General features: G+C 38.8%; 1 protein-coding gene across 3 annotated transcripts in view; it reads right to left on the bottom strand.

Annotated features, from left to right (window-relative positions):
- Positions 1–4,307: 4,307 nt before the first annotated feature.
- The window catches only part of FKTN (fukutin), a 57,855-nt gene continuing 36,433 nt past the window's right edge, over positions 4,308–25,729 (bottom strand). Inside the window, exons 10-11 of one of the 3 annotated variants that reach the window (XM_015472678.3) lie at positions 11,269–11,366; positions 4,308–10,161 (exon numbers count right to left, since the gene is read on the bottom strand). In XM_015472678.3, the coding sequence (XP_015328164.1) occupies positions 10,139–10,161; positions 11,269–11,366 (121 nt within the window). In that variant the 3' untranslated portion in view covers positions 4,308–10,138. Of the gene's footprint in view, positions 11,367–23,759; positions 23,988–25,729 lie in introns of all 3 variants that reach the window. The other 2 variants (XR_009495671.1, XM_002689900.7) reach the window with 2 other exon arrangements.

Raw genomic sequence — 25,729 nt, 5'->3', positions numbered from 1 at the left:
GGAAAGAGACACGTGTACCCCAATGTTCATCGCAGCACTGTTTATAATAGCCAGGACATGGAAGCAATTTTTTTAAACTTATTTTGTTTGAGGTCTCCTTTTCTCAGCCTTCAAGGTTGAATTCTTTCTTCCTTTTGGTTTCTGCCCTCCTAAGGTTGGTCCAGTGGTTTGTGTAAGCTTCGTATAGGGTGAGATTTGTGCTGAGTTTCTGTTTGTTTGTTTGTTTTTCCTCTGATGGGCAAGGCTGAATGAGGTGGTAATTCTGTCTGCTGATTATTTGGTTTGTATTTTTGTTTTTATTGTTTACATGAGGCATCCTGCACAGGGTGCTACTGGTGGTTGGGTGATGCCAGGTCTTGTATTCATGTGGTTTCCTTTGTGTGAGTTCTCACTATTTGATACTCCCTAGGGCTAATGGAGAAGGAAATGGCAACCCACTCCAGTGTTCTTGCTTGGGAGGTCCCAGGGACGAGGGAGCCTGGTGGGCTGCTCTCTACGGGGTCGCACAGAGTCGGACACGACTGAAGTGGCTTAGCAGCTTAGCAGGGCTAATTCTCTAGTAGTCTAGGGTCTTGGAGTCAGTGCTCCCATTCCAAAGGCACAGGGATTGATCTCTGGTCAGGAACAAAGATTTCAGAGGTGGTTTTTTTTATGGCATTAAGTGAGATTAAAACAAATATCCAAAAGTGAGAAACCAAAGATGAACCCCAGACAAATAACAGTTACAAAATCAGGCAAATAATAATAATGGAATATACACATATACATATCCACCCATGACCAAAGTCAAAACAATCCAACAAAAATAAAGTACAATAGATTGACCCGGCAAACAAAGGAAATAAAAAATTGTATTTACCAGTTAAGAACAAAACTAACTAAAGTACAAAGTGGAAAACAAAACCAAAGCAAAGTACCAAGTGGGGAATAAAGCAATGAAAACAAAAATAACACATATGTTGAGAGGAAAGGAACGAAAGAAAGAATAGATAAGGAAAGTTAAATAGAGGTAGATGAAGAAGATTTATATACAGTAAAGATTAACTGCAAGGGGAAAAGAATAGGAGGAAAGGCAAGCTAAGGCATAAATGTAGAAAAAATATAATAGGTTTAAAATAATTAAAAGTTAAAAATATAAAAAAGAGAAAAGAAAAAAAAAAAAAAAAAAACAGAAGAAGAAAGGAAAAAAAAAAAAAGGAAAACACCACAGAACGGCAAAAGCCCAATGTAGATGTAGAGGTTTAGAACAACAATAAAAATGTGACTGAATATACAGATATACATATACACCCATAAGCAAAATCAAAACAGTCCAACAAAAATAAAGTACAATAGATTGACCTGACAAACAAAGGAAACCAAAAATTATATCTACCAGAACAAACTAACTAAAGCACAAACTGGAAAACAAAAGTAAAGCAAGGTGCCAACTGGGGAATAAAGCAATGAAAAAAAAAAAACTAACAAATATGTTGAGAGGAATAGAAAGAAAGAAAAGAAAGAAAGAATAGATATGCAAAGCTAAATAGAGGTAGATAAAGAAGATTTATATATATTAAGGATTAACTGCAAGGGGAAAGAACAGTAGGAAACGCAAACAAAGGAATAAATGTAGAAAAAATAATAATAGGTTTAAAAATTAAAATTAAAAAAAAGAGAAAAGAAAAATAAAAAGGAAAACTCCCCAGATTTGCAAAAGCCCAACATAGAGGCAGATGTTTACAACAAAAGGAAAAATGTGACTGAGAAAAATAAAGTAAAAAGAGAAAAGTTCAAAAGCTTAATTAGATTTCATAGTGCCAATAAAGGAGAGGGCAATGGCGACCCACTCCAGTAGTCTTGCCTGGCAAATCCCATGGATGGAGGAGCCTGTTAGGCTGCAGTTCATGGGGTCGCTAGGTGTCGGACACGACTGAGCGACTTCACTTTCACTTTTCACTTTCATGCATTGGAGAAGGAAATGGCAACCCACTCCAGTGTTCTTGCCTGGAGAATCCAAGGGACGGGGGAGCCTGGTGGGCTGCCGTCTATGGGGTCGCACAGAGTTGGACACGACTAAAGCGACTTAGCAGCAGCAGCAGTGCCAATAAAATCAACAACTACAACAGAGGGGCGGAGAAAAGGAAAAAACTCCAAAAGAATCTACAGAACAAGCCAAAACATAAAAATAATAAATGTTTTTCTTGAGTCACTGCTGTCAAGAGTTCTTGCACTTGCTGGGAGTCACAGTCCACCTCACCTCCCTAGGATGCCCTCCAACACTGTGCTGATCTCTGGACCTGTTGTGGGGACAGCTCAGATTCTAATCTGGTCCTACTCCTCTGTTTTGTCTCCAATGTCCACAGCTATCAGAACTAGTGCGTTTTCTTTTGTGGGAGCTCTAAATGACCTTTTATATATTCCATAGACACAGAGTCTGCCTAGTTGATCATGTGGATTTAATCTGCAGCTTGTACAGCTCGTAGGAAGGTTTTGGGTCTTCTTCTTTAGTCACACTGCCCCTGGATTTCAATTGTGGTTTTATTTCCACCTCTGTGTGTGGGTTGTCCACTGGGGTTTGCTCCTGAGGCTGCCCTGAAGGACTTGGGTTTACCCTTCTGAGGGCCAGGTGTGGAGGTGGTGCAGCTGCTTGGGTTGCAGGGGTTCTGGCAGCACCAGGTACTTAGGGTAGTTGGCAGGTAGGGCAGCAGGAGATATAGTGCTTTAGAAAGGTATGGCAACCAGTATTGGCCAATACACTCCAGTATTCTTGCCCAGAGAATCCTTCTCCCTGACAGAAAAGCCTGGAAGGCCACACTCTATAGGGTCTCAGTCAGACACTCCCAAAGCAACCCTGGTTGCATAGATGCAAGGCTTTTTTGCCTGTGACAGCTCTGCCCCAGTGAGAGTTGAGCATGAAGTTGGCGCAGCTGCTTGGCTTGTGGGGACCCTGGCTGTGCTAAATGTGCAGGGACACAGACTGCCTCGGCTGCAGGAGTTATGACCCTATCAGAGTCTTTTTTCAAGCCTCTTGTAGCTAGCGATCAGAAGGCCTCTTTGGCCAGTCTTTCTCTGTAGCTCTGTCCATTCAGGCACTTAGAGAGCTCCCTTGCCTAGGGTCCTGTTATTCAGCATGTCAGGCACATAGAGGGGGCCCCCCTGGCTGGGGTCCTACTCTGTAGTTCAGTGCATCAGGCGTTTGATGGGCCAGCCTTTCTGTTGTTCAGCTGCCAGTGCTGGCGTGTTGGGGGAGAGAGGCTATGGTGATGGCGCCACCCCTATGTGTGACTCAGCAGTTTTGCCTTCCACGGGCACCCGGCTTTCCTCCATAGGCATTTCCTTCCACAATCTTTTCCCTCACATCCCCTCAATCCGTCTCTCCATAGTCAACAGCAGCCCTCACCTTGGGATTGCTCCACAATCCCTAAACCCCAGCTCCAGCTGCTGCGCCTTCCAGGGGATCTATGTCCCTATCCAGGGTATATATGGCTGTGGCCAGGACTGTCTGATTCTCATTCCATTTAAGCTGCCACAGATCAGCTGTTTCACTCTCAGCCTTAAATGTTTCTCCTCTGACTCAGACAATTGCCCTGATGTGGGCATTGGACCCCTGCTTCTGTTTCCCCATTCGCCAAGGTCAGGTCCAATCCTAATAACACTTCTGTTTCTCCCCCTACTTCCTTCGTCCTACGGAGTTTTGCACGGGTCTACCTGTTCTTTTCCGCTGGTCAGGTACTCCTGTCTGCTCTCAGCCGGTGTTCTGCGTGCACTTCTGTGTCTGAGGGTGTATTCCTGATGTATCCATGGAGAGAGATGTACTCCATGTCCACCTACTCCTCTGCCATCTTGTTCTCCAGTTGATCATATTTTTATGTCAGTCTCTAATTTCCTTTTTTCTGCTCCATTGATCTATGTGTCTATCGCTTTACCAACACCATTCTGCCTTGATTACTGCATTAGTTTGCTAGGGCTGCCTAACAAAGTGTGACAGACCAGGTGGCTTAAAATAGAAATTTATTTTCTCACAGTTCTGGAGGCTAGATCAAGCTGTTGGCAGGACTGGTTTCTTCTGAGGGCCTCTCTCCTTGACTTGTAGATGGCCATCCTCTCCCTAATCTTCACCTGATCTTCCCTCTGTGCTTGTCTGAATCCTAATCTTTTCTTATAAAGATACCATTCATATCGAATTAGGGTCCAACCATAAAACCTATCTCACCTTAATTTGAGAAGTACTGTACTGGTGGCAAGATTACTATTTTACTAGATTGCTTATGAATGTTAGTGGCTATTATTTCTACTGCAAGCTTTAAAAATAAACACAAAATATCTCAAGTAATTAGAAAAGTTTTATTCATCATCCCAAACAGGATTATATATTACAAATTCTGATCAAAATAATATTAAAGGTGTTTTCAGTAGTACCACAAACTATCTGTACCTGAAGATAAAGTCAAATAGTAAACTAAATGGCAACCCACGCCAGTATTCTTGCCTGGAGAATCCCAGGACAGAGGAGCCTAGCAGGCTACAGTCCATGGGGTCGCAAAGTGTTGGGCACGACTTAGCAACTAAACAAAGTATACACTGAAATTTACTCACATTTGAAATATCACTTTGTTTAGAAAAATTAACATTTTTCTGGTTATGGTGTAGGACACACAAATAGCTACTTTGATTTTTATTTAACAAACACATGAACCATTCCCCATGCTCTGAATGAGTCATCATAAGTCTATAAAATCTTGTAATTTTTTTAATGGTACTTGAGACAGTTTATATTGTTTTATAGAACAAAATACAACACTTCTAATTCTGCTCATACTGCCTTTCAACTCCACGGTGAGAGCTGTGCATAAAAGCATAGCAGCTTGGGCAGCTCCTGAGTTCCAACACAATCTCTGCATTGGGCTGGGTTGGGAGATGGCAAGGAAGGCATTCTAAGATATAAGTTCTGAGAATAAAGAAACGGAGATTTCCCTCAAGAAAATTTATACTTGTCTCCTTTATAAGCACAGGTCCCATACAAAAAGTATTACCACTGAATTGCTCTGAGTTATAAGCTATAATTAAGATTTCAGTCTGATGTGGAACAGCTTAAAATAGCATCACAGACCCTGTTGATTCTTGCCTAGTTGAAACAGAAACATAAATTTGGGTGAAGAAGGTGGAAATGATTATCAATACCCCTTTAATAATACTGATATAGGTATTCATGGGCACAGAAAATTAAGTAAAGTTAGTATTCCAAATTCTCTCCCTCTCCAAATCACTTATACCTGATTTTGGCTGGGCAGAGATTTACTAACAAGGAGGTGAGGGTTTACTTCCAGGAAAAGCTATAATATTGAGACAGAAGTTCAGGGCAGAGCAAGAACCAAATATAGGGAAGTACAGAGAGTGATCTGCTTGGGACCTAGGAATGAGGTGGCATATGGAATAGCATAAGGAGACCCTAGAAGACAAGCACTTGACCAATAAAATGAAAATACCTGTTCTATTCAGAGAAGGAAGCCCCATGGTAATATCTTTGAATTCATAAACCATACAATTCAATGCCTTATTATAATGAAACATTCTTTTTTTCCCTAAGCAAACTTAGTCATGCAATCTTCGGAGTAGGGACTATGTCCTACCCCAGTTCTCCCATCCCACTTGAAGAATAATTAGAAAAGGATTTGGAAGTAAGAAACAGAACATTTCTTGAGTATTTACCTAATTCTAGGTTGATACTAGGTACACTTCATTTAATCCTAACTTTAAAAAGTCAGAAATATCCATCATTTCACCAATTCACTCATATGGAAACTGAAGCTATGAGGTTCCCTACCAAAAATCCCACATAATGAAGCTGGGACTCAAACTCCCACCTAATTTATAAGTTTGTGCCCTTTTATGCTAATATGCAACTTTTCGTAAGTGACATGTTAGAGGTGACCTATGGCACCCCACTCCAGTACTCTTGCCTGGAAAATCCCATGGATGGAGGAGCCTGGTAGGCTGCACTCCATGAGGTCGCTAAGAGTCGGACCTGACTGAGCGACTTCACTTTCACTTTTCACTTTCATGCATTGGAGAAGGAAATGGCAACCCACTCCAGTGTTCTTGCCTGGAGAATCCCAGGGATGGGGGAGCCCGATGGGCTGCCATCTATGGGGTCGCACAGGGTCAGACACGACTGAAGCAACTTAGCAGCAGCAGCAGCAGCCTGGGTTGCAGGTCAGGAAGCAACAGTTAGAACTGGACATGGAACAACAGACTGGGTCTAAATAGGAAAAGAAGTACGTTAAGGCTGTATATTGTCACCCTGCTTATTTAACTTCTATGCAGAGTACATCATGAGAAACGCTGGGCTGGAGAAAGCACAAGCTGAAATCAAGATTGACGGGAGAAATACTAATAACCTCAGACAGATATGCAGATGACACCACCCTTATGGCAGAAAGTGAAGAAGAACTAAAGAGCCTCTTGATGAAAATTAAAGAGAGTTGAAAAAGTTGGCTTAAAGCTCAACATTCAGAAAACGAAGATCATGACATCTGGTCCCATCACTTCATGGCAAATAGATGGGGAAACAGTGGAAACAGCGTCAGACTTTATTTTTCTGGGCTCCAAAATCACTGCAGATGGTGATTGCAGCCATGAAATTAAAAGATGCTAACTCCTTGGAAGGAAAGTTATGATCAACCTAGATAGCATATTAAAAAGCAGAGACATTACTTTGCCAACAAAGGTCCGTCTAGTCAAGGCTATGGTTTTTCCAGTGGTCATGTATGGATATGAGAGTTGGACTATAAAGAAAGCTGAATGCAGAAGAATTGCTGCTTTTGAACTGTGGTGTTGGAGAAGACTCCTGAGAGTCCCTTGGACTGCAAGGAGATCAAACCAGTCCATCCTAAAGGAGATCAGTCCAGTGTGTTCATTGGAAGGACTGATGTTGAAGCTGAAACTCCAATACTTTGGCCACCTGATGCAAAGAGCTGACTCATTGGAAAAGACCCTGATGCTGGGAAAGACTGAGGGTAGGAGAAGTGCACGACAGAGGATGAGATGGTTGGAGGGAGGCCTGGCGTGCTGCGGTTCATGGGGTCGCAAAGAGTCGGACAGGACTGAGCGACTGAACTGAACTGAAATGAGCTTGGGTCTTAGTGACAGAGGAAGAGGAGGAAGAAAGAGAAATAGCTGTTGGGACATTTCTTCAGAGAAATCCTCTTGATTGATCAAAAACTAGAATTTTTCCCAGGCTTTAAAGCTGTTACAAATTATGACTATGTGTTAGAAGGTGGGAATGTGGCACTTTCTCTGACCAGGTTTTGAGGGAGAAATGTCCCCTGAGGATTTATAACATGGAGAAAAAAAAACTGTTCAGTTTCCAGAAGATAGAATTAGGGACTTACAGACACTGGCAGCCTTAGCCTTGTGACAGTGGGTAAGGGTTTACCGGAGTGAGGGAACTCACTATAAGTGTGTTTCCTAGATACAGCTCTGGTCCCCAATCTATAACCCCCTGCTTTCCTATGTAATTTCTTGCTGTCCTATGTGCCATTTGAAGTTTTATAGCCTATAAGGCTAGAATCCATGGTTTAGGGTCACAAAGAAAAAAGAAATGAGCACATTCTATTCTCAATTACTTGCATCCATAAGAGAGTATCAATAAAGAGGAAGAGAAAGGAGTCTGCAGAAACTGGCACTTCGTGGACTGGTGCTAATGGTTTCCTGGAGAAGTGGAAGGAACAAGTAGAAATGGGATACATCTTGAGCCTAAGGGAATCAGGTGCTCCTGGATATTAAGAATATCATGACCAAAGGCTAATGCCTCCAAACATGAACTATTTCACCGTTTGGAGATAAGTTATGTTTTAGATAAAGGTATGAAGACACTGTAAGCATTTTGGACAAGAAAGAAACACTTCCCTTTATCACCTCAGGCTCTCAATCTGAGAAGAAAGATATTAAGTGGGGAATGGCAAAAACATCCTGTAAACTTCTCGGTCAAGCATGTTAAGCAGGCATAAAGATTCTGTGCTGTGGGACTTCCCTGGTGGTCCAGTGGTTAAGACTTGGTGCTTCCTATGCAGAGGACACAGATTTGATCCCTGGTTGGGGAACAAAGGTCCCACATGCTGAGTATAAGCGTTAGTGGCTCATTCATGTCTGACTCCTTGAGATCCCATGGACTGTAGCTCGCCAGGCTCCTTTGTCCATGGAACTCTCCAGGCAGAAATAGTGAAGTGGGTAGACATTCCCTTCTCCAGTGGATCTACCTGGATCTACACAACCAAAACCAATTTTTTAATTAAAAAAAAGACACTGTGCTGTGATCAGTGAAACAGGCATGTACTGGGAGTCATGGCACTCTTGAGTTAAGAGACCCAACTGTTTCTTGCTCAGCTCACTTCTTTCTGTGCTTATTTATTCAGCTATAAAATAAAAGGGTTAAAACAAATGTTGCAGTGAGGCTCCCTCTGGCTCTGAAAATTCAAGTGCAAGCTGATTTTCACATGAGTGCTAATGTGTTTGGGGAAATGGTGGCACACATTCTGCCATCTAGTGGTCATATTTCAGGGTTTGTCCCACTGCTCAGCTTCTCAGGATGGCTCCATTTGGAGAATTGAGATTTTATTCCAGGATTCAGATGTCAGCAGTTGCAGCAGAGGCGAGAAGGACAAGAGCTCCCTGCTTAGAGAAGGAATGAGTGGCCACCTGGTTGTCAAGTGAGAGACTGTCAATCTTGACTCCCAGGACCTCTCTGGGGACATCCATGGATGTATAACTTCTACCAAGTTAACATAAGAGGTTTTCTCCTGGGAAGGCAGGCAAACTGTACATGGAAATGGTCAGATTAGGAAAATTACTGTTGGAATACACAGGTGAGGAAAGAAAAGTGATCTGATGAGGTGCTGATTAGTGGATCCAAGTCTCTGGTCACTTAGCAGAGTGCAATGGTTAAGAGGCACAGAATGAAGTATAACTGAATCTGTATCAGAGCAAGCCTGGCCTTCAGAGTTTAGGGAAGGGCTTTCATTCTGCCAGCTTAGGGTAGAATCCCAGATCTGAAGCCTGTGAAACCAGAAGACAGTCCAAAATAAGGTATTTGAGCAGCCAGTTGTGTACAGGGGGATAGATATGGAACCTCTATCAGTGTGGACAAGATAGTTTAGATTCTGAACCCTCAGGGACAGATAAAAAGAAATAACCTAAACAGAGAGGGTAAGACCCTCCAACCCTGGCGAACAGTGGGAAACCCAACCTGAAATGGGTAGAAATGTGTAGTGTATGTACTTCTAGATGTTAAGTTTGTGCAAACATTTCTCACTAAACAAGCTGGATTTTGCCCAGGAACACTAAAATTACCTGTTAAATTTTTTCGATCATGAAAAAGAAAAAGTTAAGGTTCAGCTATTTAGAATTTGGGTAAAATTTCTATGGGCTGATTTTATAGCAAAGAGAAAGTTGATTACAATGACCTGTCATTTGGGGACAAGTTTACTGGTAACCCTAAAAACTTAATTATGTTATTTATGAGTAGACCCAATGACAATGCACTGAAAGTTCATCCTAAGAGAGGAAGGTCATTGGTTATTATGTATCAAAAAAAGTTTTTGTTATTTTTTAATTTGGAGTGGTATGGTCATAGGTTGTAGCTTTTCCCAACCTTGCTTTGGGAAAACTTTCAGCCCATTCTCTCTTCTGATTTCCATCTATGATATTACTATTATTCTCTAGTTTTAGAGGAAAATCTGCCAGTTTGGTCCAGAAAGTAGTCCTAAGCAGCCTAGATAAAATGTAACATGGCTTCCTATCCTAGACAAAGAAAAAAATAGCATGCTTCCTGTGCCTGATATCCCTTTACCTGTCACTTAGAATACACAATCAAAGTGATTCATGAAGAGATGGGGAGACACAGCCATTCCAACCCACACAGAGATGTATCTTAAAGGGAGAAAGGAAACCAGGGGTTTCAGACTGGGCGGTACTTGATAAAGCAGGGATGTCTCAGTTCTTGCCCCGCCCCCCCATATTTAATAGATAGGACAACTGGGAATGGATAAAAACTTCACAAACATGATGATCTCAGGTGGGGAACAGCTGCCAGGTTTACCACTTACGTGCATTTCAGAGTCCTGATGTAGTGTTGGAAGAGGAGAGGAAACAGGCAGGTTTACATACCATGGAAATTGGTTCCTAGGCCATGAGTGAAAGATATGGAACTATAATTGATGAATAAATACAATGAAGTACATTTAGAAAAAGTAGAGATATGTCTATTAATATTTTAGTGTTAACATTAAAATTGGGATTTATAAGGATTATAAATTCATAAAATATTAAGTGACCATGAATCGCTCATATTTTACCTATTGATTGAGAATGAAATAAGGAAAATAAGTTTTATGAAATCACAGCCCTTTTGAAATCATGTCTGGTAGCATAATCTCACTTGAATAATTTGTCAAACGAGTATTATCAGGTCAATGAAAATATTCTCACAACAGCTAGAAATTGAAGCATCACACACACAAGCTTTCTCTTCACTTCAAATATGAAAATAGAAGGTGTATGGAAATTTACATATCTTTGACAAGACTAGAAATAAACTGTCATTTTCTTAGATGATGCCCTGTGCTCTAAATCAATTCCACACCAGGTTGCTTGTAAAAGGAATCGCCTCACATCTTTTCTTGACATCACTTGAAATCTGAGCACTTGATTATTAACTCAGCCTCCACAACCTTAAAAGTAGCCCTAACATACAGGCTTAAAGGACTTATTCCTTTTTACTGGTATATACCCTTCCTTAATTGCACCTGGTAAGCCCACCTTCCAGTACAAACATTATTTAACATTCTGAAAGCACTTGTAGAACATATCATATTCTATATAAGGAATATTCTTCAAAGGGTTGCTTAATAAACGGAGGGTGAAAAGAGGCAGCATCTGTCTCACTCATGTCTGCCTCGCCATGGTAACCTAGGATTGCACCTGGCACATGGAGACTCTAATAAATGTCAGAGGAGAGAATTATATCAGATGGCTCAGGAGTTAGGACTCTCTGTATCTTCAAACTTCTCATATTTCTTTGGTTCCTACTTACGTTTGACATGTATCTTTTTAAACAGTCATCTCCCTTTTGTGCAGGAGGGGAATTCTATTAATACCATTTTGACCTACTGTCTCAGTACAACTGGATAACTTCATCCCACTCAGAAACAGGCCAGACTCCATTGGGCTGCACGTTGGGGGGAGAACGCTTCCAGTCCCATGTCTTTACAGGAATCTTCCAGGTCTTACCATAGTTGGCTTCGATATATTCGACGGTTTCACAGGGCACACGAAACTTTGTGTCTACAAACTCAGTCCAGCACAGTGTAAACTTGGGAAACAGGTATCTGTGGCAAAACAGGCAATGTGGAGAGGAGTTAGGCTCCAACAGTGGAAGTTTGGCTAAGGAACCCACAGCTAGTGTACTCTGGGCCAAAGGACAGTCCCCTTCCACTGAACAGCTTTGGGGAGCAGATACAGGGGACAGTTTGTTGTTAGTTGTCCAGCATCTCCTTCCTTTTCTAATGTTAACTGTATCCCAATTTCACTCCCCTAGTCCCAGTCCCTACGGTCCAAAAACAGCGCACTCCAGTCCTAGGCTCCAGAGACGGGTAAAAAAGACTCAGACCTAACCAGTAAATTATAGTCACTACGTCAGGGAAGGGAATTTATAAAAATTAGGCAAATGGAAGTCAGTCTTGGAATTTCTGTTGGAACTACCGGGGGAAGAAGTGTTCTTGTGCAGAGGTTTCTAAGCTGTGGGATGGAAGCTAAGAACTGCTGGTGGCCATCTTTGCTGTTAGCAGGGAGAGCCTGTCTGAGACTGCGGTTAAAGCAAAAAGTTGCCAAAAGATGGAGGCAAATGATAAGAGTCTGGAAAACCCTGGGGAAGTGTTTGGGTTTGGCCGTGACAATTCCTTAAATATATAAATATTCTTTTTTAATACATTTCTAGTATTTGAAATTCGTATACATCGAGGGAGGCACGTATAGCAAGTGAGAGAGGAAACACAACCTTCCTAGTTAGCCAGAGAACCTAAATCAATCCTGGAAATATATGACATTTTCTAACAAGAGCGTCACAAATACTGTGTCTTTGTGACAGGTCAAGTTAATTTCTCTGTCCTGGGTTTCACTGTGGTCCTAAATGGCTTTTGATAATGCTAGATAGCTAAAGAAAAAATTCCCAGTCTCAGTCAGAGTATTTCTTAGACTCTTTTTCTAACTTGTACAGTAGTGAGAATTTCATACCACAATATGTGAACACGGTAAGACCCAATATACATTGGCTTTTTAAGCAAAGCTTCACCCCACCCCCTCCTCAGATGCAGGAATAGAGATCCTATGCTTGGATGTTCTGGATTTCAACAATAATTCTCTGAAAAAAACAGTTATACAAACCACCTTCTTCCTGCTCTTTTATCACCTTCCCTTTTTAATTTCTATTCTTAGTCTCAAACTTTTTTCTTTCCTATTTTTAATAGGTTGCACATCATTAAATCTCTATCAAATTCAAACTGCTACTAAAAGAACCTAACTAAAGAACACTAAAATAAGCAGCATGTGTGTAAGGTGATGCTTCCTTCACAGCATGGACTTTTCAGGGAAAAAGACAGGCATGACTCTAAGATGCTCTCCCAGGATTCTTCCTGGCTTCCATTCCTCACAAGAACCCACCCTCCCCCCTCCCCTTTTTTTCCTTTCTTTCTTTCATCTCAAATGCAAAAGAATCTCTCTAAGCTAGCCTAAGGAATATGTTATAATGAATTTAACTCAACTCATAGCAGAATTATTTCAATTAGTAAGTTTTGTTACTAAAACACGTTTCTTAAAGGTATTTTGGATCAGTAAAAAGCTCTATATTTACAAAGGAAACCAGCAGGTTTGTTAGATTTAAGTTTATATAGTTTATATTATAGACTGTGTTGTTGCTTTCAGAGAAATATTTCTGTGTTGTTGCTTTCTGAGAAATATTTCTTTCTTTCACAACATGGTAAGAACCTTTAGTAACAAGATTTGAAGTAGCAATACCAGAGATGAAAGAAATGTAAACTATCAGAGGATTAAATAAGAAAGGAACAGAGAAAAAACAGATTCAAAGTGTAATCATATTATAGAAAAAGGGATCTAACGGGGATGTTCTTCAAGGAAAGGTCAGTTCTCATGCATTTTGCTTCTCAATATCATGTTTTACTACCAGATGAACTTAAAGCCACAGATGAAAATGACAGGCTGAACAATCCTAAAGAAAGCAACAAATCCCTTCTACCCAAACCAATAGGTGCTGGCAGTTAATAGACAATCCCAGCTGGCTTCTATGAAAAGAAGGCCACAGCAAATTTCAATGCTGAGGAAGAAATAGGATACAGCATAGTTCCACCATCTGCTGGTCCCAATTTTACTCTGCACACTCATATTCATGGAATTGCTTATTTTGCCATGAGATATAACCATCCCTCATCAGCCTCTACCATCCGCAATCAGATGCTGGTCAGCAGAATGTCCACCTGTTGCATCTTATCAAGTTGACACACTGAAGTTGAAATGAGACAGAAATCATGGTCTATCTAGTAAAATAGGCCAGGAAACTTCTCTCTCAAATTTTATCCTCTACAGTTTTAGGAAAGAGGTACAAGGATGAAAAGAATGAAAAAACATCCCATTTAGATCCCTGGCGTGCTGCAGTCCACACGGGTCACAAAGAGTCGGACATGACTGAGTGACTGACCTGAACTGAACTGAAAAGAATGAAAAACCAGGATGACAGGGTGGGTGAGACTACTACAAGTTTTATCAAAGCTTTCATAAAATAAAATGTTCAAAGCTTTCACTGAACAATGAAAGATTTACAAACAAAAACAAAACATTTAAAATATATAAAGAATCTTAAAATTACTCAAAGACAATTTAACTCAAATGTTAATTTTTGTTCCTAAATAGAAATATCCCTAAAACTGTGGTCTTCTTTTCGCCAGATAATTTTTAAGCCTTTCAGCAAAAAGAAAACTCCAGCTTCCTAGGAAAAGAGGGAAGGTAAACAAACCATAAAATGTAAAAACTGACTGTAAAATGGGATTGTGGAGAGGAAGTTGTGCGGGTAGGGTGTTAAGTGACTCAGAACATCACGCTCTGTCCAGGTTACCAGTGAATAATAACTAAGACTATAATATAGTCGATGTTATGTTAGCTTTTAAAGCCCAGATTAAGTTCTCCTAAGCAGTTTTTACTTTAAAGCTCTGAGATAGGATCAAAAACGTGCACAGATTTAATTCAGACTAAGCAAGCCAACAAAGGTCCGTCTAGTCAAGGATATGGTTTTTCCTGTGGTCATGTATGGATGTGAGAGTTGGACTATAAAGAAAGCTGAGTGCTGAAGAATTGATGCTTTTGAAGTGTAGTGTTGGAGAAGACTCTTGAGAGTCCCTTGGACTGCAAGGAGATCCAACCAGTCCATTCTGAAGGAGATCAGCCCTGGGATTTCTTTGGAAGGAGTGATGCTACAGCTGAAACTCCAGTACTTTGGCCACCTCATGCGAAGAGTTGACTCATTGGAAAAGACTCTGATGCTGGGAGGGATTGGGGGCAGGAGGAGAAGGGAACGACAGAAGATGAGATGGCTGGATGGCATCACCGACTTGATGGACATGAGTCTGAGTGAACTCTGGGAGTTGGTGATGGACAGGGAGGCCTGGCGTGCTGCAATTCATGGGGTCACAAAGAGTCGGACACGACTGAGCGACTGAACTGAACTGAACTGAAGCAAGCCCCAATAAGAATGTAAGTTCAGGGGGTCTTATCACACACAAAAAATCCATTTATTTTCTATTTCATACCGCTTTTACTTCATTTTAGTTTTGCAAAAAACAGTAGAATTTAGTTGGAATAGATTTTCCCTCACAGACATCCTTAAAATCTGTAAAACTACTTATTGGTGGCTGGATAAACTAATTTCATCAATTGTACAACCTATAAACATAATAGCTAAGTGACAAACACTGTTTTTACCGTTGTTAGTTAGCTAGGCTAAGTGAGACAGAGACAGCATCTATTACAACCGAATCTGAACTTTTTAAACTTAAGTTTGCATTAAACTCTAGAGTTGGAATAGGAAAGCCATTTTTTAAAACAAGAATTTCTTGCAAAACAACGCTAGTTTATTCTCATTACCAATTCTGTCTTCACTTTTAACTCTTAATGTCTTTTTCTTGTGTAACTGCAGTGCCTAAGCCCTCTAGCATACTGCTTAATAAAAGCAGAGACAGCGCACATTATTACGTTTTTCCTTCTGATTTTAAGAGAAGGGAGCCCTTCTCTTAAAATCAGAAAAAAACCTAGAGCCTGTTATACAAAGTGAAGTAAGTCAGAAAGAAACAAATATTGTGTATTAATGCATATATATAGAATCTAGAAAAATCGTACTGATGAACCTATTTGGAGGGAAGGAATGGAGACACAGATGTAGAGAATAGACTTGCGGACACAACGGGGGAAGGAGAGGGTGGGATGAATGGAGGAAGTAGCCAAAGGCATATATATATATATATACACTATCATGTAAACTAGATAGCTGGTGAGAAGTTGTTATGTAACACAGGGAGCCCAGCCTGGCACTCTATGATGACCTAGAGGGGTGGGGTGATGGGAGCAGGGAGGCTCAAGAGGGAGGGGATATATGTATAATTATGGCTAATTCACATTGTTGTATGACAGAAACCAACACAATATTGTAAAGTAATTTCCCTTCAATTAAAAAATAAATTTAATTAAAAATTAATTAATGATTAAGAAAAGAGACAAGCACTTCTGAAGTTTTACCATTAAATACGATTGCTCAATAGGTCTTTGGTATATTCCCTTTACCAGGTTTAAAGAAATTTCAGATCCCTTTTACAAGTTTACTAAAAGGTCTTTTGTTATTGTTAATTATGAAATATATCAAATGTCTTTAATGTCATCTATTGAAATAATCATGTACTTTTTTATTCCTTGAATCTTCAAGTGTTGAGAATTACACTAATACACATACACTAAAAAATTCTATTCTTTCGCATTTCATTTAGGATATTTTCCTCTGTGTTCACTAAGACAGTAATTTCCCATAAAATTTTTTTTGGTACTGCTCAAGTTCAGTTTTGCTATTAGTCAAAATGAATGCATTAAAATAAGTTTTTTTTTTCCCCCAAAATAAATTATTTAATATAGGGAATAATCTATACTATGAAGGCATTGTAAAAGTTACCTATATATTTTCTAAGTCTTTGGTAGGGAAAAGAAAAGAAAAGGAGGATTTTTAATTAGTAATTCAATTTCATTAATGAGTATAAGTTCTTTAGGTGTTCTTGAGTTGATATTGATATTATTTCCAGAAAATTTTATCATTTTCCACATTTTACCTAATTATCACACTTGAGACTTGTCTTAGTAGTCCACAGATTTTCTTTTCAGTCAGTGTAACAAAGCTGAGAGCATAAATTCTAAAGCCAAACATGCAGGGTTTGAGTATTGAATATTGTCTTTGATTTTACCTTTTATAACTTAAGAACTAGCATTTTGATTTGTTGGTCTTTGATACAGTATTTTCATTTCATTAATTTCTCTAGGTTTCCTTTCTTTACTTTCCTTGGGCTGACTGTGCTGTTCTTTTAATTTCTTCAGTTGGTAACTTTATTTTTTAAAATCTATTCTTTCATACTTAACTGTTTTCAAGGCTACAAGTTTACCTCTATCCTTCTAACTGAATTCTACAAGTTTTCATATGTAGTTACATTAATTAACTTGTGTAAATGCTCCATTTATAGTGGATCTTTTCCAATGAGTCAGCTCTTTGAATCAGGTGACCAAAGTACTGGAGTTTCAGCTTTATCATCAGTCCTTCCAATGAACACCCAGGACTCATCTCCTTTAGGATGGACTGGTTGGATCTCCATGCAGTCCAAGGTGGTCATGTATGGATGTGAGAGTTGGACCATAAAGAAAGTTGAGTGCAGAAGAATTGATGCTTTTGAACTGTGATAATGGAGAAGACTCTTGAGAGTCCCTTGGACTGCAAGGAAATCCAAGCAGTCCATCTCAAGGGAGATCAGTCCTGGGTGTTCATTGGAAGGACTGATATTGAAGCTGAAAGTCCAATACTTTGGCCACCTGATGAGAAGAGCTGACTCATTGGAAAAGACCCTGATGCTGGGAAAGATTGGGGGCAGGAGGAGAAGGGCACGACAGAGGATGAGATGGTTGGATGGCATCACCAACTCGATGGACATGGGTTTGGGTGGACTCTGCGAGTTGGTGATGGACAGGGAGGCCTGGCGGGCTGCAGTTCATGGAATCGCAAAGACTCGGATAAGACTGAGCGACTGAACTGAACTGACTAGATGGACCTCTGTTGGCAAAGTAATGTCTCCACTTCTTAATGTGCTGTCTAGGTTGGTCATAACTTTCCTTCCAAGGAGTAAGTGTCTTTTAATTTCATGGCTGCAGTCACCATCTGTAGTGATTTTGGAGCCCAGAAAAATAAAGTCTGTCACTGTTTCTCCATCTATTTGCCATGAAGTGATGGGACCGGATGCCATGATCTTAGTTTTCTGAATGTTGAGCTTTAAGCCAACTTTTTCCACTCTCCTCTTTCACTTTCATCAAGACACTCTTTAGTTCCTCTTCACTTTCTGCCATAAGGGTGGTGTCATCTGCATATCTCAGGTTATTGATATTTCTCCCAGCAGTCTTGATTCCAGCTTGTGCTTCTTCCAGCCCAGCGTTTCTCATGATGTACTCTGCATATAAGGTAAATAAGCAGGGTGACAATATACAGCCTTAAGGAACTCCTTTTCCTATTTGGAACCAGTCTGTTGTTCCATGTCCAGTTATAACTATTTGATCCTGACCTGCATACAGATTTCTCAAGAGGCAGGTCAGGTGGTCTGGTAGTCTCATCTCTTTCAGAATTTTCCACAGTTTTTTGTGATCCACACAGCCAAAGGATTTGGCATAGTCAATAAAGCAGAAATAGGTATTTTTCTGAAACTCTCTTGCTTTTTTGATGATCCAGCGGGTGTTGGCAGTTTGATTTCTGGTTCCTCTGCCTTTTCTAAAACCAGCTTGAACATCTGGAAGTTCACGGTTCATGTATTACTGAAGCCTGGCTCGGAGAATTTTGAGCATTACTTTACTAGCGTGTGAGATGAGTGCAAATGTGTGGTAGTTTGAGCATTCTTTGGCATTGCCTTTCTTTGGGATTGGAATGAAAACCGACCTTTTCCAGTCCTGTGGCCACTGCTGAGTTTTCCAAATTTGCTGGCATATTAAGTGCAGCACTTTCACAGCATCATCTTTTAGGATCTGAAACAGCTCAACTGGAATTCCATCACCTCCACTAGATTTGTTCATAGTGATGCTTCCTAAGGCCCTCTTGACTTCACATTCCAGGATATCTGGCTCTAGGTGAGTGACCACACCATTGTGATTATCTGGGTTGTGAAGATCTTTTTTGTACAGTTCCTCTGTGTATTCTTGCCACCTCTTCTTATTATCTTCTGCTTCTGTTAGGTCCATTTCTGTCCTTTATTGAGCCCATCTTATCTCTAATTTTCTGGAAGAGATCTCTAGTCTTTCCCATTCTATTATTTTCCTCTATTTCTTTGTACTCATCACTAAGGAAGGCTTTCTTATCTCTCCTTGCTTTTCTTTGGAACTGTGCATTCAAATGGGTATATCTTTCCTTTTCTCCTTTGCTTTTCTCTTCCATTCTTTTCACAGCTATTTGTAAGGCCTCCTCAGACAGCCATTTTGCTTCTTTGCATTTCTTTTTCTTGGGGATGGTCTTGCTCCATGTCTCCTGTACAGTGTCACAGACCTCCGTCCATAGTTCATCAGGCACTCTGTTGTTTAGATCTAGTCCCTTAAGTCTATTTGTCACTTCCACTCTATAATCATAAGGGATATGATTTAGGTCATACCTGAATGGTCTAGTGGTTTTCCCCACTTTCTTCAATTTATCCTGCTTATCTGTCTTTAATTTAGAAATTCTCTTTAAATACTGCTTTTTCATTATTTACTCCATTCTCTTTTAGCTCAGCTATGTGTTTTAGATATATCCATCAGTAATATTTAGAGCAAAGGGAATATGACAAAGTGAGAATTACTCTGCCACATTAATCATGTCATTAGCATCGATTCTGCCCATAGTTTTCTAAACATTTCTAAGAATCAACTCTTGAAAACCAAAGTTACATCATGCTGACTAGTATTTTTTGAACCGTCTCTTCTACTAAACTCCTCACAATCCTGCCATAGATAATACAGAAGCAAAAGACATAACAGAGATATGGCTAACAAACTTTTCAGAGACTGGGCTAGAATATAGTCTTTCTGAGGTTTTTATTGATCCCATACACCAATCCTGTCCCAAACTTCTAACATATAATGAATATATATATAGCATATACATATTTATAAGATAAAATTCTACCCATTGAACCTTGTGTATTCTACTGACTTCCACTGTGAATTGAGTGATTCCATCTATTCTATTGGCAAACTCTCCTATGCAATCTCCATAGGACAGAACTAAACTAGAGAACTAGAAGAAATTTATATCACCAATGAGTAGACAAATTAAAGCTTGTATCATTTAACACCTGAATGTGCATGCATAACGACCATATCAAAAACTATTCATCTAAAGCATGCACAAAAGTTTTCTTTAAGGTCACAGGACAAACCTCTGGACATTTTTATTTCTACTGCATAACTTTCAAAAACTATACCTTTAGCTCATTAACAAGTAATTAGACTCCAGCTGTGCTTGCTTTGTCTCAGACAATTAGTATAGTATTCCTTTTCGATATAATAGATAATGAAAAAAGGAGATTAAGTTATGATTTCAAATTTCATTCTAAACATATAAAAGGCTTCTTTTATTTTGATCTCAGATTATTCAATTTGTCCAATCAGATGCAAAAGGCTCCAAGTTTATCATTGCAATTAGGTCTGCCTTGATCAAATTCATGATTTCTGGTCCCAGATATCCCCTTGTTTCAAACTGTGATCTTGGGCTCTTTTCTCTTAGCATCAATTTTCTAAGTTATAGATTTTTTTGTTTTTCTTTTTCAACGTTTTTAATCAGTTTTTCAAGGTGCAATTTACACATAATGAAAAGCACCCATTTCAAGTTTTGACAGATATATATATACCTGGGTTATCACTAAAATAATCAAGATATAAAACATTTCTACCACCCTGCTTCCCTAAAGCTCTCTGTGCTTCTGTGGCAGGCATACAGTCAATCCACCCTGGCCCCTGGTGATCAATGATCTTTTTATATTCTTGACTGCTTTTGCCTGCTTTTTGCCTGCTTTACAATCTCAGATAAATGCAGGTACATAGTACATATTCTGCCTATCTGACTTCTTCCACTTAACATAAGGTTTTGGAGATTCATCCATGTTACTGCATGTATCAGTAGTTGGTTCCTCTCTGTTGCTAAGCAGAATTCCATTGTTTGAACATACCATAACTTGTTTATTTGGTCACCAAAAGATGGGCATTTGGGCTGTTTTCATTTTTTGGCTACCACGAATAAAACTGCTATGAACACTTTAAAATTTTAATGAAAATTCGTTTTCATTTCTCTCAGAATACTACCTTATAGAGTCTCTTATATATTCAAACAACAAAATATGTCTTAAAATTTATTTCACATAAGTAAAAAGCTGACTATTTATTCATTACGAGGTAATCTTCTCTTAAAAAAAAAACAAAAAAACAAATGAAGAACTGCCACTTCTATATAGTGTATAAGAATACAATTACCGTATAATGTGCATTCAGTGTCCCCCCCTTTATGGTTTGGAGGTTAATTAAAGAGGGCTAAATATAGTCTAAATGTTGTAAAATATGAAGGTATAAACAGAGTAGGAAATATGACATCATTTTTAGTAAAGCTAATGTTTTAAATACACTCATTTAAAGAAATTATTCAAATCTGTCTTTTTAGCTTCACAGATGTAAGTACTCAAAAGACAAATGTGTTTTTTGAGAGCTAAAACTATGCAAGCATAGTTATCAATCTATGGAGCTGAGAGAGCCTATGAGTGGGGACTCAACAACCAATACCACTTTACAGCTTTTGAAGCTGTGACTGAAAATAACTGACGTAACAACTTCATGGCTGATTCTCCAAAGGTGCTAGGTTGGATCAAGTCATCAATCTAAGGTCACCCTTACATCTTAAGGAAACAATACAGACTGTTTGAGAGGACCTGATATTAGTTTCCAGTAATGCTCAGGTCTCACTCAGCTTGATAGATTTATCAGGACTGATTTTACCTATAACTCAGAAAGGACAGATAAATCAGCAAAAGTACCCAAATACAGCGTAAGAGAGGTAAACAGAAAAGAAAAATCTATGGAAATTCAGAGGAAGAGGAGATTTATTTCCATTTAGAGGAAATGAGGAGCAACTTCTAAATGGAGGCAACTCAATACCCTCACATAGCAGAACTGGGACATGGAATGATGTCTAATAAGCTGGTACTACTAGTGATATACTTAAAATCTTGGACCAAAATCAAGTTTCAAAACGCTGGGGTCTAAATGCAATGTGGGATCTTGGATTAGATCCCAGAGCAGAAAAAGGACATTAGTAGAAAAACTGGTGAAGAACAGATAATGTTTAGTTAACTGTAATGCACCAAGACTGGTTTCATGGTTTTGACAAAAATAGCATGGTAACAATATGTTAACATTAAGGTAAACTGGGTGACCGTATCCAGAAACTCAATATATTATTTTCTTTTCTGTGAATCTAAAATTATCACAAAATTAGCTGTCTATTTTTAAAACAATAGGGGGAAAAAAGGCTGACAAAGATGACTGAGGAGGCCTGTAGATCTGCAAAGTGCCTTAAAAATGTCAAAGGATAAAACAAAACACTGAGGGTAAAATCTTGTACTTTTACTGTTATCAGAAGATTGCCCAATTACCCCTCTATTTCTCAAACAGCACAATCAAACGATAATAATAATTCCACTTCTGGGGATCTATTCAAAGAAACAATCCCCAGTAAAACTTTCACTTAATGTATAAAGATGCTCATGGAATTTTTTAGTAATAAAAAATGGAAACAATCTAAATATAAAAATAGTTAAATAAACCTATTATTAGACCCTTCTTTATATTCCTCCCAAGTCTATCTAACAAACTTCTCTCTATATTTTATGCCATACTTCCTTGTCATTAATTCTAGATAGAGTTGATCTGTATCTCAACTATACATGACACCTATTTAAATCATGTTCTGCCGATAGTACTTTAATATCTGTTTCATGGTCTAGATTATGAGATTCTTGAGAGCAGAAACTAAGTTATATTCACATCAGAATCCTTGGCACATAGCAGTTAGCAAATAAATTCTTCAGAAATGAAATGTTAAATTATATAGGAGTCACACTTGGATAAGTCTAGTCCCACAGAGGACAAATCCAATTTTGTTGAAGATCTATACAATAAGCAGAAGCTGCATATAACAGAAGGTCTAAGGAACCCACAACTAGCCCCAGGGTAGTAAATTTTCTATCAGCGGATACAGAGGTAGCTGTAATATTCTGACAATGTCAATAAACAGAAGGGCTCTTTTCATGGAGGGAGTATTAACAATACGACTGAGATTGTGCTGACAGTGTATTGTATGCGGGTTGGAATACAGGCTCTGAAGTGATATGGCCCAAGTCTAAGTCTTAGCTCTGCCTTTATTTCCTCACCCATAAAATGAAGGTGACAGTAAACCTCCCTTATAAGTTTGTGGTGAGGGTTAAATGAGATGATGCATATAAAAACTTGGCATGGTGCTTAGAACACAGTAAATATTCAATAGAAGTTAATTTTTGTTATTACCATTATTACTGCCTCTTAAACTTCTGGCCTCCACTTACATTAGTTGATTCAGATGTGAAGGAAAGAAATAATCCAGAGGAAACTGGGCAGCATCTATAAGAACTGTAAAGCTGTAGAATGAAAATTTCACAGCTGGAGGCAAGGTTAATATATTTATTCATCACCTTTTTTCACAGGTGATTGGAACTTGGAGAAGAAAAATAAATATTAAAAATCTAGACAATATTTAAGAAGAGAATTTAGATTTTAGGTAAAGTACAGCCTTAGACTAAGAACTAAAGATGGAAGAAATATGAGACCTGGGAAAAAAAATGCTTACCCAGAGTAACTAATACAAGTTAACACTGGTAGAATGTCCTATGCTTTTACCAGTGCAACATGAGTAGTAATAATAAAAGAATAATAATATGGTAATGACAGTTGCAGCTGTGGCTAACACTTATACAGTACTTACTATGTGCCAGGTACTGTTCTAAATGCATTACTACATGTATTAACTCATTTAACCTATTAACTCTTAGACGGAAGCATTTGGGCTTAAGAATCCAACAGGTCTTAAGTTAAATCTTGGCCCTATCACTAATGGCCAGAGAACCTTGAGCAAGTTACTTCACTTTTCTGAGCTTTAGATTCCTCATATCTAACTGGGAGTGAGATATCTAACCCACAGGGAACATGTGAGGATGATCTGACAGTAAATCACAAAACACCTATCATCATGCCTTATATATAGTTAGATACCCTGGTAGCTATAACTTTATCATTTGCTATCAATATTGTAATCATAATTCAATCTTATGACCAAAACATCATTCTGAAGGCATGCAGAGCAAAGTTTTAAAAGGGGGAACCTTTTGCTTCCTTCCTGAGTTCCTCTTCGGCTTTACACAAAACAGTGAAAGTCAAAGTGTTAGTTGTTCAGTTACGTCCGATTCTTTGCAACCCCATGGATTGTAGCCCGCCAGGCTCCTCTGTGCATGGAGTTCTCTAGGCAAGAATACTGGAGTGGGTAGCCATTCTCTTCTTCAGGGGATCTTCCCGACCCAGGTCTCCTGTATTGCAGGCAGATTCTTAACCATCTGAGCCATTAAAAAATGGTAAGTATTCTATATTATCATTAAGTTTTTTCTCAGAATAAACTACACATGAGTAAAGTAGAATATTATAAAGATAAAAAGACCCTTAGACTAGCTTTAAAGATTTTTCACTCTAGGAATAGTAGTGGTGATAATTCTACAGTTTCTTACAGTAAATAGTGCTGAAAAGAATGAAAATGGCATATGGCTGGGGGAATCTTCCAAAGAAACTACTCTTCACAACCATCCCCTGTTCTTTTCTCTGCCTTTTAAGGTCACAGTAACATGATAGAAAATCTGGGACTCAAACCATCTGTCCAGGCAGTTCTATCACTGTTCATTTCTCTCATTAAATAATCAGAACACTTCACACTTCCCAAACACTGCTACCATAAAGAGCAGTTAAAGCAGAATGAAAGAAGCTTTTTCTAGCCAGAGATGTAGTGGTTAGAAATGCACAGTTCTTCTGAGGTTTGACATGGGATCATGCCAGTGGGAAGAAAGAAATCCAAGCTTTAGAAGAAAAATTAAGAATAACAGGATTATAATACAAGCTCCAGAAACAAAAGGTGACATTCTCATGAGGTCTCTAAGAACAGATGTGGCAGTTTAATATTGAGATAATTATACAGGTTTCTGATTTATAAATTTCTTATAAGTCTAAGAAGAAGAATAGTTTTCTTTACTGCTGAGAGTATTAATAATAGCAACTAATAACTTCTTAGCACTCAAGATATGTTTAATTCTCTTCAAAACCATTTTTGTGGATTAACTCAATTCTTAAAACCATTCTATGTAGCAATTTCTGTTATTATTCTCATTTTACATTTGAGGAAATTTAGGACCAGGGAGGTTAAATAATTAGCTGTAAAAATGGATAGCTGGGATTCAAAAGCAAACAGACTGGCTCCACGCCTTTAATTTCTATGCTATACTACCTCACAGTTGTTGTTTTTTTTAAAGTCTGGAAATTATACATTAAGTTTGGCATCTTTATTATATTTTAATAAACAAACTAGCTAAATGTCAAAAAACACTTCCCTATTCACCTAGCCACAGTGAGAGTGTCAACTACATATTTATTAGCTTACTAAGTATTTCTGTCTTAGAGTTTATTTAGCATGAAGGTGTTTGTTGTCATAAAGCAAAATAATATTTTATAATATATGAGCTTCAGGAACACACTCCAGGATCATGTCAATTTGGGGATACTTTATGACTTCGAGAAAAAAGGTTTGGATTATTCTCAAATCTCCAGAACAAGGTTAATATTACATGGAGACTCCTTGCCTTTAAATAAAGATTCAAATAAAGTATGTAATGTCTATGTATCCAGGAGAAACCAGTCTGAGTTTGGAATTATTCTTCTGTGCTACAGAACATTCTCCAATGTGCCCAATGGCTCAAGTTTATTCAGTGATAGAAGCCCTAATCTCAGCTAGTTGGTGAGGTAAATCTATGCTCCTGGTCATAAGAACCAGTAAGAATGACATAAGAACCATAAGAATGACAACAATGACAGCAGTTACACTAGCAATCATATTAATAACACTAAATAATTATAACAAAGGTAACCACCACTTACTGATAATAAGGGCTAAGTATCCCACTAAGTGCCTCATACTGCCTCATACTGTATCAGGGAGGCAGTAGAGAGTACTGATTAAAAGTATGAACTCCAGAGACAGGCTGCTGCCTGACCTATCTGCTGTGATGTTGAACAAATGACTTAAATTCTCAGTGCC

The sequence above is a fragment of the Bos taurus genome, chromosome 8 (assembly GCF_002263795.3).
Source record: "Bos taurus isolate L1 Dominette 01449 registration number 42190680 breed Hereford chromosome 8, ARS-UCD2.0, whole genome shotgun sequence".
Taxonomy (NCBI): Eukaryota; Metazoa; Chordata; class Mammalia; order Artiodactyla; family Bovidae; genus Bos; species Bos taurus.
Note: the sequence above shows the minus strand (reverse complement) of the source record. Positions and strands in the feature narration are given on the sequence as shown.